The 14954-nt window shown below is 53.3% G+C and overlaps 1 protein-coding gene across 3 annotated transcripts in view; it reads right to left on the bottom strand.

The window, feature by feature from the left end:
• Positions 1 to 14954, bottom strand: part of WSCD1 (WSC domain containing 1) — a 45536-nt gene that overhangs the window by 6736 nt on the left and 23846 nt on the right. For all 3 annotated transcript variants that reach the window (XM_067716396.1, XM_067716395.1, XM_067716397.1), the window contains exons 6-7: positions 3060 to 3219; positions 2187 to 2351 (exon numbers count right to left, since the gene is read on the bottom strand). In XM_067716396.1, the coding sequence (XP_067572497.1) occupies positions 2187 to 2351; positions 3060 to 3219 (325 nt within the window). The remainder of the gene's footprint in view (positions 1 to 2186; positions 2352 to 3059; positions 3220 to 14954) is intronic.

Here is a 14954-nt window from a genome sequence, read left to right as displayed (position 1 = left end):
GGTGTGTGACTGGCTCAAGATCACACAGCACCACAGCGTCAGAGCCAGGGCTCTCTCCACGTGGCTCCGTGTGTCCCTGTGAGGCCTTCCCACAGAAGGGGCAGGGTCCCCATCATCAGGCCGAAGGGCAGTCAGCAGCTGTGGCCCCACCCCCTGACCTTACGCCACAGTCCTACCCCCTGACCTTACGCCACAGTCCTATAACTGGGCTCCAGTCTTGCGTCTGTGGAGACTCTACCCATCCCTACACAGAGTCACACATTTATCAACAAATATCATCGTGTGCCCCTTCTGTGTTGGACTTTACACTGGGGACAAAGGGGTAGCACTCAGACCCCGTCTTTAAGCTTACAGTCTAGTGGGGGATAGCCCAAGTGTGATACAGAGCATAGGGGCTCATGGGAACAAAGAGTAAGGTGGACTAGTTTGGGAGTGTGGTGGGATGTCACAGAAGGCTTCCTGGAAAGACGTTCCCTGAACCTGGTCTCCAGGCCACATCTCAACATAGCCCATGCCATCCAGCTCTGGTGACAAGCTCCAAAATTGCCCATGAGCTTGCCTCGGGCTCTTGGAAACATAAATGAGTCCCACCCCCCCCCACCCCCCTTCACGAATGGTTGCGAAGTATTTGTATCTACAGCAAGTCTTTGATGCCTGGAAAATGCAAGTGTCCTTTGAGTCTGGAAGTCTGGGGTCACCAGCTGAAACTCAACACATGTTTCAAATTCATCTCTGCCACGGGCCAAACACCAAAAGTCTTTGCTTTGATTCATTCTGTCCAACAGCTGGGAAGTTCCAGGAAAGAATGAGTCAAACCACGAGCCAAGTAAACACGAGATCTGGTCTTTGACATCCTGCGGCCCAGGGTGCCTTTTGTACTGCCTTCGCCTATTTCAACAGGTACCACTTTTCCGCGTAACTCAGACCGCGCTCGCCCGTGACGGTCTGGCATTTTGGCATTGGAGCTTCTTTGCGAATTTCACGTGTGTGCACATGTGTGTGTGTGTGACTGCTCTGACAGTGCTCTGAGGCCAGTGGCTACATCTAACCAGTCTCGTAAGGCTCAAAGATGCATTGGGGAATCTCTAAAGCCATTCTGAGGCAATGTCGACCCAATCCTTATTATGTCCAGCTATCGAGCCATTGGGCCACTTAGCCATTTGTAGACTGAGACAGCCAGCTGTTTGAATAAGGGAAAGGCCTTCTTTCTAGATGAATACGGTGGGTAGCTGCAGCCTGTACACGTTAGGTAGTTCCCAGGGGACTAGGCCGGAGTGGGCAGGTCCATGTGCTTCACCTGGTCACTTCACCTGTAGCTGCCGTAACACTCAAGCCTCCCGGGGGTGATGAAACTGGGTTACACGCACACCCTTGGCTTTTTCCCGACCAGACCAAGATGGCTGTGGGTGATTCCAGAACCCGCTGCCCACCTCAGGAAGTTTGCGTTTTCTCCAGGCTGTTAGATAGTATCCTCATTTCCTCAACCAAACTCTAAGAATCCCAGAGAAACTGTTGTTAACGCTTGACAACAGAGAAATATATTTCCCCAAATATAGATCCCACTTGGCTTATCTGAGGTTCTTAGTCTTAAACAGTGCACAGATTCGAGCCATTTTAAAGTTCATTTACTTGACATAATGAGGCCTCTTATTTCTACAAGAGAAATATTAGAAATCATTAAACTCTTGAAGATTTTTGGACCTCGTTTTAAAAAATCGTATTTTGATAAGCTACACTTGCCTCAAAAAAAAAAAAAGAAAAAAGAAATGAACACATGAAGTCAGTTTCCCCTAATTATTGAGGGTTCTAAACATTAAGGAAAACTCAAGAAATGTTTACAGAGAGGGAATCTAAGCTATTAGGCTTTCCCTTTGAATCCAGAACAGATCTTGTGAATTTTCTCTCAAAGTGTGGTCCTAGGGCTGGCTGTGTCAGCACCACCTAGGAGCTTGTTAGAAATGCCAATTCCTAGGCCCCATCTCAGATCGACTAAGTCACACTCTCTTGGTGGAGGGGGGCATGCAAACCAGGAAGCTATGTTGAATTCATAAGCCCTCAAGGTGACACTTACGCGCGTTCGAGTTTGAGAAGCACAGCTCCAGTGCTCCAAGGAGGACCTGGGCTGGAGAAGCTGCAGCCTGGGCGCTGGGAACCGCCTTCCTCCCTGCCCTGCAGCCGGCACTAACCTTTGTTGTAGAGAGTTCCATCGAAGTAGTAGCTGCCCGTGTAGAAGCCGGTGGCGTGCTCGATGAGGTGCCGCGCCCATGTGTTCCCGGCTCCCGGGAAGCTCGACAGAGCCACGAACACTTTGGATTTGGTGGGCAGGAACCTCCGGTCCGTGCACCGGGTATCTGAAAGCCCAGAAGTCGTCTCCGGGTTACCCACCTCCACTGCGACTCCCAGACTCTCTCTCAGAGCTCCCTAGATAGGAAATGCCAACCCACGACTCCCACTGGGAGATAAATGGGAAAACTGAGGCCCCAAAAGGGGAAGGGATTTGCCACCTGGACCTTGGCTGCACAGGCCCACGGCTGGCCAGAGAAAGCCCCAGGGATGACAAGACCTCCCAGTGTAAGAGTCTGGTGGGAATCAGCGTCCTGCAGACTCCCAAGGTCAGCTGGGGCAGACCTGCTTCTCACACAAGGAAGATGCTGGAGCCTGGGCACACAGCCTGGGGGACTTACTGGTCCCCAGGTCCTGGACTGGCTCAGGGAGGCCCCCGTGGCCACTGGGCTGCCATGTCACCCAGCCCCACCACCCTGCCACTGCTATCCCTCTAGACCCTGCCTCTCTGCTCATCCTCAAACCACCTTCATCCCCAGAGAGACTCAGATAAAGGTCAGGTGCTCTCCAAATCGAGCCCCGCATCCTGTGTCCTGCCTCCAGGGATGGTGGAGGCCTCCTGTTCCCATTATCCCAAGATAGGACCACCCACCAAGACACCTTCCCCGCCCCAGGACCGCATGCTCAGTTCAAACCCCCAGACCAAGTGCCACAACCAGTGGCAGACACAGGAGGAGGGCCCTGCACGCCTGTACACCTCCGGGGGCAGAACTCACCCTGCACGGGCGTCTGGTAGACCTCACAGTACTCCGCTAGCCTTTGGGCCTCAGACTCCTGGCCACACAGCGAGCTGTCCACAGCATCCCGCAGGTTGAACTGGGGGGTGGGGTAAGCACAGTAGCACTCCCAGCCCCTGAGGATGGCCAAGGGGAACTCCTGCCAGGGAAGGAGAGAAAGAGAAGCATCTTGGGCGAATGCAGGGGCCACGCCCCCGCTGCTCAGGGACCAGGGTGAGCACGGGGGATGTCCTGCCAGCTGCATGGGATCTACAGGGGTGTCTGTCCATCCTTCCAGCGCTGGGCTCTGGGCCCAAACCCAGGGGAGACAAAGCTCCATGAGACAGGACCTCTGCCCTCTAGCAGCTCATCCCTGGCCGGTGACGAGTCCACTGTTTTTTGTTTGTCTGTTTGGTTTTGTTTTTTATGATAATTACAGTCTTTATTTATGTAACTGGTCACATAGTTATAGCTGGTATTTATAACTACCTTCTTCTATTACCCATTCTTTACGTGTGTGTGTGTGTGTGTGTGTGTATAAATTTTTTTTTTTTGTCACACCACACGACATGCAGAACTTCCCTGACCAGGGATCAAACCCGTGCCCCCTGCAGTGGAGTCTTAATCACTGGACCACCAGGGAAGTCCAGAAAAGTCCACTGTTAATAGCACCGGTGCTATTACAGAGGGGTGACTCCACTGGGGGGACTGGACCTGGATTTTGGAGACATCTAGGGGGTCACCAGGAGTGCCAGGGAGGGAACAGCGTTCCAGGTGGGGAAACCACATGTGTCTGGGTTAGAATGGGACAGAAAGGCCCACCCAGGGCAGCTCAGCATTCAACATCTTTAACCAACAGACTGTGAGCCCCCAGTGGGGTCTGGAATTCCCACCAGCCCTCCCTGGAAAGAGACAGACCTAACCCCTGCTTCTGCAGTCCTGCTGCGGGGTGGGGTGCAGGGCCGGTGACAGATTCCCACACAGCATCTCTCCAGGACAGGAGGGGTGGGCAAGGTCAGGCCTTGACCACCCCGAGGTGCTCAGGCTGATGGGGGCTTCCTTAAATCGCAGGGGCCCTGCCAGGGTTAGAAGGCCAAGCCAATTCCTGGAGGCTTTTTACATATGTTTTCTTGGTTCCTCTGGGGAGGAGGCTGCGCCCACCGCACAGCAGCGAGAGCTGGGGCGCCGGCATTGGGAAGGCCTGAATGTGAATTCAGGTTCACAGCCTGGGCAACCTTGAACCTTTCTGAATTTCACCATTGAACAAAGGGAATAAAACCCACCTTGCACATCGGTTATGAAAACTAGATGAGAAAGGTCCAAATTGCCCAGCGCTGGGCCCAGCACACAGTAGGTGCTTTCTTCACAGAGGAGCAGGCCGTCCTCGGCCTCCTTTCCCTGGTGGGCAATTCCTCCACTCACCTCTCCCAAACATTTTACTTGAGCACCTACTATGTGCCAGGCACCAGGTAGGACACTCAGCCCCATTTCCACTCTGCCTCTCCCTGCATCTTGCAAACAGGAGATGAAGGCCCCCTGGAGCACAGAGAGAGGAGAGGAGTCAATCGGGTGTGTGCTTGGGGGCGAGGGAAGCAGTGGGCAGAGAAAACTTCTCGCTAAGGGAAACGCTGAACAAACCTCTTTATTTTTTGCCCACAGCAAAAAAAAAAAAAATCTCATAAATAAATAAATAAAGGAAAATCAATAGTGTCTTCTGAGCGTGGCTTGGCGAGCCCAGGATCTCGGCACTCACAAAAGACAGTGGATGGTGTCCCAGCCAGGGGAGGGCGATGCAGAGCCTGGGGCCGGGTGGTCCCTTAGGAGGTAGGAGGGGAGGCTGCCGCCAGTGAAGGGCTGTTCTCCTAAGCGTAGGTGGGATGCTCTCCCAGAGGCCTCACAGCCCCCACGAAGGCCTCTCCCCATCCCCCTCCTCCTTCATCAAGGCTCAAGGGCAGCTTTGCCTCTGCCAGCCCCATGTCCCTCTCTCAGGGCTGAGCTGCCATGTGGGGACAGGAGAGGATGCTTTCACTATTCTTACACTACACACCCCTACACACACACACACACACAAAATCTGCTTCCAGAGCTCAGTGCTCACTTTGGCATTAGAAATGCCCTTAAACATTTTATGGGACCATAAGCAAATCACCTCCCCTTTTGGAGCCTTAGTTTCTCCATCTGTAAAATGGACATATTCCTTGAGTTGTCCTGCCTGGAAGAGTCGGAGGATCTCATTTCTCTCCCTCTGATCCACCGTGAGGGCCAGTGAGACTAGGACATTTACCCCCATGCCTTTCCTGGACGAGGCTTGAGTTGCAAATTTCTCCCAGGACAGGGGGCTAGCGGTAGGCAGTCATTCTGGGTGTCCATGGGCTCATGTCCAGAGGCACCAGGGAGGAAGCACCCGGTAGGAGAAAAAGCACCAGGTTTACAATCCAACAGACCTGGACTCGAATCCCGGGGCCACGGTTGAATATCTGTATGACCTTGGACCAATCACTACCTGTCCCTCAAGTCTTGGCTGTCTCATCTGTCATCTGGGGGCAATAATATTCACACCCTAGAGTGCTGGGAGAGTGAAGGGAGGATGATGCATGAAAAGGACCCAGCACATAGTAAGGGCTCCCTTACTCTTAACTCTTAAGACCTTTAATTGTACTAGAGGCGGGCCCCAGACCACCCTCCTGACACGCAGAGTACCTGAGAGTTTGGTTCCTAAAATTCCTCTTTTTGGCTCCCCCTCCAAGGCCCCAAAAGCTCAGGATCAAGCAAAGCTTGGAAGTCCCTCCCCCAAGCAGCACTTGTGATCCTTAATCTCGAACAGACACATAAAGAAAAGAATCGCTGGGACTTCCCTCGTGGTTCAGTGGTTAAGAATCTGCCTGCCAATGCAGGGGACACGGGTTTGATCCCTGGTCTGGGAAGATCCCACATGCCGCAGAGCAACCAAGCCCATGCGCCACAACTACTGAGCCTGTGAGCCACAACTACTGAAGCCTGTGTGCCTAAAGCCTGTGCACTGCAACAAGAGAAGCCACCGCAATGAGAAGCCCGTGCACCGCAACGCAGAGTAGCCCCTGCTCACTGCAACTAGAGAAAGCCTGTGCACAGCAACGAAGACCCAATGCAGCCAAAAAATACATTTTAAAAATATATTAAAAAAAAGAAAAGAATTGCTTTGGGGGCTCAGTGGCCACAATGGGGCCCTAACCCTGGAACCAGGACCCACTCAGCCACAGCTGCCGTCACTGTCAGAGCTGCGGTGATGTCCAGCACAGGCAGCTGGGGCCGCTGGGCTTGGAGTGAGGGGACAAAAGGCTGGACAAACCCCATCAGTACCTCTGGCTAGACTCCACCCACCCTGGGGCCCCCATGTCATTTCTCAACAGAAAGCGAATCTGTGTCCTGACCCTCAATGAGAATGTCGTTGGCTTTCTGGAAGCAAGTTCTCCTGCTGATGTGAGTTAGTGAAAAGCCATCACAAGAACTGCAACCTCTGGCCTCTCCCACTGCTATCCATCCTCTCCCGAAAAGCCCTCATCCCGTCTCGTCCCAGCTCAATACCTTCATCACAGCGAGCAGAGGGAACAAGCAGCCTGGGTACCACGGCGGCAGCAGAGAGCACGCAGCTATCTGCGTCTGTGTCTCCCACACTTCTATCCACGCTGGCTGTTACGGGCTGAATTGTGTCTCCTAAAATTCATATGTTGATGCCTTAACCCCCAGCGCTTCAGAATATGACTGTATTTGGAGCCAGGGCCTTTAAAGAGGCAATTAAGTTAAACTGGGGCCATTAGGATGGGCCCCCATCGAATCTGACTGGTGTCGTTATGAGAAGAGATTAGGACCCAGACACACAGAGACGGAGGAGGAGGCCATTGTCAAGCCAGAGAGACAGGCCTCAGAAGAAACCAACCGTGCCAACACTTTGATCTTGGACTTCTAGCCTCCATAACTGAGAGAAAATAAATTTCTATTATTGAAGCCACCCAGCAGTCTGTGGGAATTTGATATGACAGGCCGAGCAAACTAACACTAGCTTTCTTACCAGTCCTTGGCCACTGCAGTCTCGCTCCCACCTCAGGGCCTTTGCACTTGCTGTGCCCTCTGCCTGGAATGTCCTTTCCCAGATACCGTCACGGCTTTCTTTTTTGTAATTAATTAATTTTTTTTTTGGCTGCATTGGGTCTTCGTTGCTGCACACGGGCCTTCTCTAGTTGCGGCGAGTGGGGGCTACTCTTCGTTGCGGAGTGTGGGCTTCTCATTGCAGTGTCTTCTCTTGTTGCGGAGCACGGGCTCTAGGCACACGGGCTCCATGGTTGTGGCTCGTGGGCTCTAGAACACAGGCTCAGCAGTTGTGGCGCACGGGCTTAGTTGCTCCGCAGCATGTGGGATCTTCCCAGACCAGGGCTCGAACCCGTGTCCCCTGCATCGGCAGGTGGATTCTTAACCACTGTGCCACCAGGGAAGCCCCCCAGATACCCTCATGGTTTTCTCCCTCACCTTCTGCAAGACCTCTTCTGTGAGGCCTTCCCTGGCCACCCCATTTCGAGTTGCAACATCCCTCCTGCTATCACCGATACACCCAATCCCTTGCTGTGTTTTCTGCTTTTGTTTCAGTGGCATAACTTACCTCGATGGGACACTCGGACCCTGAATGTACCACCCAGTCTGTTTTGATGAACGCCTAGCAGGATGCACAGCATTTCCCTCCCCCCCGTTTCCTCGGCCCCTTCCCAGTCATACCCCCCTCCCCCAAAGCAACCCCTAGTCTGACTTCCATCATCACAGATGAGTTTTGTCTGTTCTAGAATGGCCTATACATAGAATCACTTAGCACATGTTTTTGTGAGCCTGGTTTCTTTCAGAAGAATATTTGTGAAGTCCACCCATGTTGTTCTGTCTGGCAGTGGACTGTTGCTTTTCATCGCTGAGTATCATTCCGTGCGTGGACATAACAAACTGTGGACTCCTTCACTTGGTGAATCCCTGGGCTGTTTTCAGTTTTTACCTGTTACGAACGCCGCTGCTATGCACATTCTTGGGCAAGACTTTCAGTGGATACGCGTCTTCATTTCCAACGGGTACATATGTAAGGTTTCTGCTTCATTTTTCTCCACGGTGCTTGTCACCGTTCAACATACTATATATCTTACCTGGTTACTATCTGCCTTTGCCCACAAGGATATAAGCCGGGATTTGTGTGTGTCTGGGGTGCCTTGCTGCATTCTCAGTACCTAGAACGAAGTCTAGAATGTGGTGGATGCTAATGGATGTTGGATGGATGAACCAACGAACGAATGAATGTCCTCTCCAGATCCCAACTCCCCCCAGAGTGGTTGGCAACAGACTCGGACGTGAGCCTTCTGTTGGTCACTTGTGCCATGAGGAAAGAGAACAAAGCCTGCTCCATCTGAGCAAACCTCCCTGACAACAGGAGCCCCAGGGGACTCCGCCACCCTGAGATTCCCGTTCGGACAAGAACATTTCACCAACACGGTTTAAAAAAAAAAAAAGTCTGCTCAGGGCAGGCTGGGTCTGTCTCCCTCCCCGGAGGTAATGGCTGATGTCGGTGCCTCACGATCCTGTATCCCAGGGCTGTGGGGCCAGGCTGCCCCCACCAGTGACCCGAACCTCTTTGCTTCCCTGAGTGGATTAAACTGTCAAGTTCCCGGGTGTCTGCAGAGCCACGGGAGAGCTGCAGACAGTAATGTGGTTTTATTTACAACATAACCTCTTCAGCAACATCATTGGATTCTGAAAACACAGAACGATTTTCAGCCCCTTGGGGATTTCTAAGACATGATTTCCTTAAAAATTAAATATTGATGAATCTTATCTCTCTGCCAACCTTGCTGCTCCCCGGCACCTCCACGTCAAGCTGCAGGGAGAGAGGGAGAGAGAGAGAGAGAGAGAGAGAGAACAAAAGCAAGAGCGAAAGCACAGAGAGAGAGAAGAGGAGACAATGAACCAAGACTAGGCAGAACAGGAACACAGAGGTGATACTGCTTCGAACAGATGAGGAGTTCCGAGGGCAGGGTGGGTGCACACCCTGATCCCAGTACTTCCTCTACAGCCTGAGCCTGGGTGTCCAGGGTGGGGGCTCAGGCGGGGACTGGGTCTGCAGTGTGTCTGGGCATTCAGCCTGGAGCCAGGCTGGGCTCTCCGGGCGGCGGGGATCCACACGCCAAGGCTTGGCAGTGGCCAAGGGGTCAAGGAGCGGACATTGCAACAGGCAAGGAGCGGGGCCTCAACAAGTACCCCCACTGGGGTCTCCTCTTCTCCATCCTCGCTCCTCCTTGGGCACCTTTCTCAGGATCTCCAGGATTACACAGAATTACCAAAACTTCCGAGATGAGAACTTCTGGTTTCAGAAGGCGAAGCTGAGGCTTGGAGGCCGGCGGCAAGCAGCCCACGACCTCAGGGTGTGTGGGAGCAGAAGCCAGCCTTCCGGACTCCCAGTCCGGGGCTTTGCCACACACCGCACTCAGCCCCTGGGAGGCAAAAACGTGAATGCGGTGAGTTTGTGACGAAATTCAGGAACCGGCATGGAGGTTGCCTCTGACCAGTTTCTTGCCTCCAGAGGCAGAACTGGGGAACATTCAAGACACAGAAAGGAGAGGAGGGGCCCACGAAGGGGGATGTGGGGACGGGGATGAAAGGACCGACTCTTGCTTTCCAGCGAATGTCAGTTTGAATGCAAACCCGTCCGCTGATCCTGTAACTGAGAGCATGTTTCCCTCTGATCTCACTGCAGGTGTGGGGCTGTGTGGTTTGGACAGGTAGCTACGGGAGGTGGACCCAGATTGAGGCCTGTCGTCAGGAATCCCGGGCTTTGAATCTCATTTGTGTGACTGTCGACAAGCTACCGGGCAGCTGTGAGCCTTGGTTTTATCATCTGTAAAAGGGGTACAGCTTAATGATGAAGGGCTCTGGTGTGAGTTTAAATTTAGATGGCTTGAGTCTTGATTTCTCCAGCTGTAAGGGGGATTTTAGGATGCAACGAAATACTCTCATCTCTTGGTATCTGCAGGGGATGGGTTCCAGGACCTGGCACACATACCCAAATCCGTGGTCATCCTCAAGGCTGCGGTTCCGTGTTCATGGATTCAACCAATGGCTGATGATGTATACTGTGGTGCGAATTTATTGGAAAAAAATCCACACATAAGTGGACAAGTGCAGTTCAAACTATACTATTACGGGGCCTTTCAGAGAGTAGACCCTCAGCAAGTTGGCTGGTCCGAGTCCGGAGGAGGTCAAAGGCATAGGGTGGGGGCATTAGGCCATCTCTCTGCATTCACTCTTCTCCACAGGAAGAGCTAACGCACCAGCCCTCTTCCACGTGTCCAGCCTCAAAGGTGCTGCCTCAGGATAACTTTGAGCTTAAATGTCAGAGTGTCTCCAGGGGCCCCTAGGGGATGTCCCCTTGGGCGATGGCTCGCCGCAGACTGGAGCCCCAGACAGCAGACAGAGGTAGTAATTCACAAACCCCAGACCCACGCAGGATGGACTGCATCTATCGGGATGCAAGGGGACGTGGCCAGAGCCACCGCCCAGCAGAGAACAAGCCGGCTCCGCGTTACTGCACACAGGCAGCTGGGTTAGCGCCTCCTTTAAACGGACAAAGGAAAAACCTCAGAAGAAACGTCGAAGGGAAAACATCCAGGTGATAACTATTCTGTATGAAGAACGTATACACCCCAAAGAGGCTAATAGAGGGCAGGCAGAAAGGATAACACCTCTCTCCCTGCGATGCCTTTCTCAGTAGGACCACTAGCAGTCGCTGGGAGAGCAAACCTCAGATCACAAGGTGTAATAGCAGAAGCTTCACACGTTAGTAAGCTAATTGCAGACGGTACCAGATTTCGCCCATCAGTCCCACCGCAGGAATGGCACACTCCCACGAACGGCCTATCTACTCGAACAGCAATACGGGGCTTCAAAATTAACGACCCCGCATCCGAATGGGCAGCAGTGCAAACATCTAAGATCATTTTCACCTTCTGTTCAAATGAAGGAGGTGATAACATCTAGAGGCCAGAGAATGAGCAGGTTTTCTTCCATCACCAGCACAATCGCAGAAAATTAGACAAGATCATTTTACTGTGTTTAAAAACACATTACACAGGTCAAGTCGCCCTTGCTGGCAGAGAGTCAGATCATTAAGATGCGGACATGGCCCCCAATGTTCTTTCCCTGTCAAACTACACTCTGGGAGCTCCCCACATCCGTTGTAACGAACTAGCAAAAAAACAGTAGAGATTTTTATCGGGAGCCACAAATAAATCTCAGGTGGTACTCGAAATCGGGGCACGCCACCAAGAAGGCTCCCCGTCTTCTCCTGCTTGCGTGCCCCACCTCTGGCACCTGCCGCTCCCGGCCCCTCTGCCCAGCCAGCCCTAATTAAGCCTGTTGTCCCCACCCTCAGGTTTAGCTCCGCCCCATTTAACAGTCTGCTGTGAGCATTTTCCATCATAAAAGTCATTGAAAACATTTTCAGTGGCTGTATTATAGTCCACTGTACGGCCGTGGCATAACGTAACCGTTCCCACATCGTGGGACATCCGAGCTTGTCCTGCAGCCAAATTAGAATGAGATGAAGCTGCCACTGGGACGTCTCTGCAGCCTTGGTGCCACCCGCCTTTCCGGAGAGGAAGTGCTTGGCACGTCAGTCAGGCAAGTACAGCCAGAAATCTCCAAATTCACCTCTGTCATTCACCCTCAACGTCCAGGAGAGGAGAGGGAAGACCCTTCCTGCAAATAGATCCCTGGCCTCTGCAAGCCTGGGTCAGCTGAACTTCCAACTGATCCTGTATCCACCAGACCTCAACGCTGGAGGCGGAATTTGCTTCTTCATCCTCCCTAAATAGTTGTAAAAGACAGTCGATCACCAGGATTCAGATGCGTGGGGAACGTGAACTGGGCCTGGTATGGCTGAGACAACACATGCCAGGTGGCCCTCTGGGACAGTGGGTCCCCTGCAGGGGACCCCTGGCTGTGTCTGGAGACAGTCTGGGTTGTCACAGCTAAGTGGTATGTAGTGGGTAGAGGCCAGGGACGCTGCTAAACATCCTACAATGTACAGACAGATCCCCGAACAATTATCCAGCTCGAAATGTCAGCAGCTGCAAGGATGAGCAGCCCTGCCCCAGAGTGAGGTCAGGGTCCCCGCCTAGCTCCCACTGGGAACCTGAGAGCTGACGGGGAGCATCAGAAGGCCTGAGTACAAGTCATACCGACAACCGCAGAGCAGAAGGAGGGAGAAGCGAGGAACGGACCTTCTGGGAACCGGCGGCTCACTCCGTCAGGCAGATGGTGGTCTTACTTACAAGCATGACATCTGGGGCCTCATCCTCGCCCTACCTGGAATCTCTAATTCCAGAGCCAGGTCACAGGTGGACTTCAGTCACAGTTTCGCCAAGGCATCTCTGGGGGTGGCCCCGAGGACTGCTGTCTCCCAAAGGGATCCACAGAGAACACCCCTCACCCCGGAGCATCCTACCCACAGCTACGAAGCCCCACACCAGTCACACCGCCCCCTCCCTGCCACACCATCAGTAGCTCCCTCCTACCCACCGAGAAACATCTGGACTTGGAGGTGGGCATTGCAGCCTGTCCCCGTCCTACCTTTCACATGGCACCGTGGAGCCCTGCGCTCTGGGCGGGCTGGCTGCCTTCCCACTACCTCACCCCTGCCCAGCCACTGCCTGGTTTTATGATGCACTCCTCACGCCCCTCCCCTGCCCGCTGACGCCGCCCCACACCCTCCAGCTCTAACCCTTCCAAAAAGCTGCAGCCCTCCTACTGAAGCCTCCTTCATCCCCAGCAGGCACTGACCTTCCTCTGCTGTAGGTCAGAATCACCCAGTTCCCGTCTTAGCCCTTCTTCAGGGGTGAGCTCTATCTCCTGGGGCAGCTGGCATCCCCCCCATAAGTGTCAGTGTATGTGTTTGGCCCCTGTCCCACAGGTATGTCCTGCCAAGACCTGCTTTCAACTTGAAAGCTGGAAATGGTGACTCTGATCCTCACAGCTGCAAACATTCCGTGGATCGAAACAATGGGATTCAAGGAAACAGCCACTGTCCCTGCCCCATCTGACAATACAGGGGAGGCCAGGATATGAGCCAAGCTGTGAGCACAGATTCTGACGCCTGTAGGGCAAAGGCCATTTCTGAGAACCCTGGACGCCCTGTCATCCTTGTTCTGACCTCAACAATTCGCAGCATCGCTGCCCAGAGCCAAGCAAGTAACCAGCCCTTGAAACGCATCTCGAGGGGAGACGTACAAAATGCAAAGGTGCAAAACGGCATAAGCGATCGACAGCCCTCGGGTATCTTGGCACACGTTGCAATGTGAGAGTGCAGCGACCTGGATTTCTGTCAGTAAACATGAAGAATGGCTGGAAATGGGAGTTGAAGAGTTTAAAATCTTCAAGTTCTGTGTCTGTAACCACAAGGCAGAATTCTCTGGGCCCCTGTGGGCTGTCCCAGGGGAGGCATCCCCAGAATACCGGGCCGTCTACCTGGGATGCTGCTTTGAAGTTATCTTCTCCAAAAGAAGAGGCACAAGGATGCCTTGCTTCCCTCTCATGCAGAGCTGGTGGGGCGTAAAATTAACACAACCCTTGCCGAGGGCAGCATGGCAAAGTTTACCCACAGGACAAGGACAGACAGCCTTTGACCTGGCACCTCCTAAGAATTTCATCTGGCAGGTCCACCACTGACACAAAACGACCCACCTACAAGGATAGTCGTCAGAGCCTTGTTTGTAAAAGCAAAAGACTGGAAACAACCTAAATGCTTAATAGCGGGGTGCTGGTTAGATAAGTTATAGGACATCCATGTAATTGAATAAAAGAGTGGGAAAGCGCTTTCTGTGCCAACGTGGAGCAATGTCTAAGAGAGAGGAGGGGATCGTGGGGCAGAGCAGTGTGTGTGGCTCGTTACCATCTGTGGGGTTTGTAAAGGCATCGTGACTCTGTAAAGGAACAACCACTTGAATATTCATAGAATCTCTCCGAGAGTGGCTGGCCGAGGTCAGGTCCGTCAGCTGCGTCCAAGGAAGGACACTGAGTGGACGACACACAGGGGTGAGAGGAAGACTTTCCCCTCGACCCCCTTTGGTGTCTTTTTACTGTGTTCCACGTGAGCATGTTATCTATTGAAAATAATTTAAAACATCAAAGAGGCAGAGCCATGATGCTGCCCGCTCCCTTTCCTCTTGTTTCTTTTCCTGTCTCCTGTCTCCTCCGGCTAACTCGCCTGTCCCCTTCCCCCGCCGATATCACACCGAGAGGCGGCAGCAGCGTGAAAAGCACGGGGCATGGTGTCGAGAGTGGGATGTAAAGCCCCGTCGCTCTGTGCCTGCGTGTGAGAGCTCTCACTCCTGCAAACCTGCACTAGCTCCGCAGCAAGCAGGGGTCAGACTATCCCGGCTCACGGAGCACTGAGAGCCGTGAGCCGACCACCAGTGGGAAGGCTGCAACCCAGCGCCCGGCACACAGGAAGACGCCTCTATGTCTGCTGACCGGGAGGCTGGCCTTCAGCAGGCCCAGATCAGCTGAGTTCCTCTGATTCCAGTGCGCGGCTCTCCAGGGAGCCGCTCTGAACTGCAGGTGTGAAGGAAGTCCAGAGAGGGCGGCGTGCTCCCCTGCTGGGCGAGCAGGTGTCCCTGCCATCTCTACTGGCTCTGATCCCACCAGGGGGAGAGGGGCGGAAGGGGTCCCCAGGCCAGATGTCTGTGAATCAAAAAACAGTCTTTTCGGCTCCCAGAATTGTGTCTCATGAGCCCTGATGCCTAAGACATCTTTGGCAGTGGCTTTGGAAATGCCGGAGATGTCAGAGAGCCACTTCAAAGGCCGCGACTGTGCAAGAGGGAAGCGAGTAGGAAAAAG

Source organism: Pseudorca crassidens, chromosome 19, assembly GCF_039906515.1.
Source record: "Pseudorca crassidens isolate mPseCra1 chromosome 19, mPseCra1.hap1, whole genome shotgun sequence".
NCBI lineage: Eukaryota > Metazoa > Chordata > Mammalia > Artiodactyla > Delphinidae > Pseudorca > Pseudorca crassidens.
The sequence above is the reverse complement of the archived record's forward strand: the minus strand, read 5'-3'. Positions and strand labels throughout refer to the sequence as shown.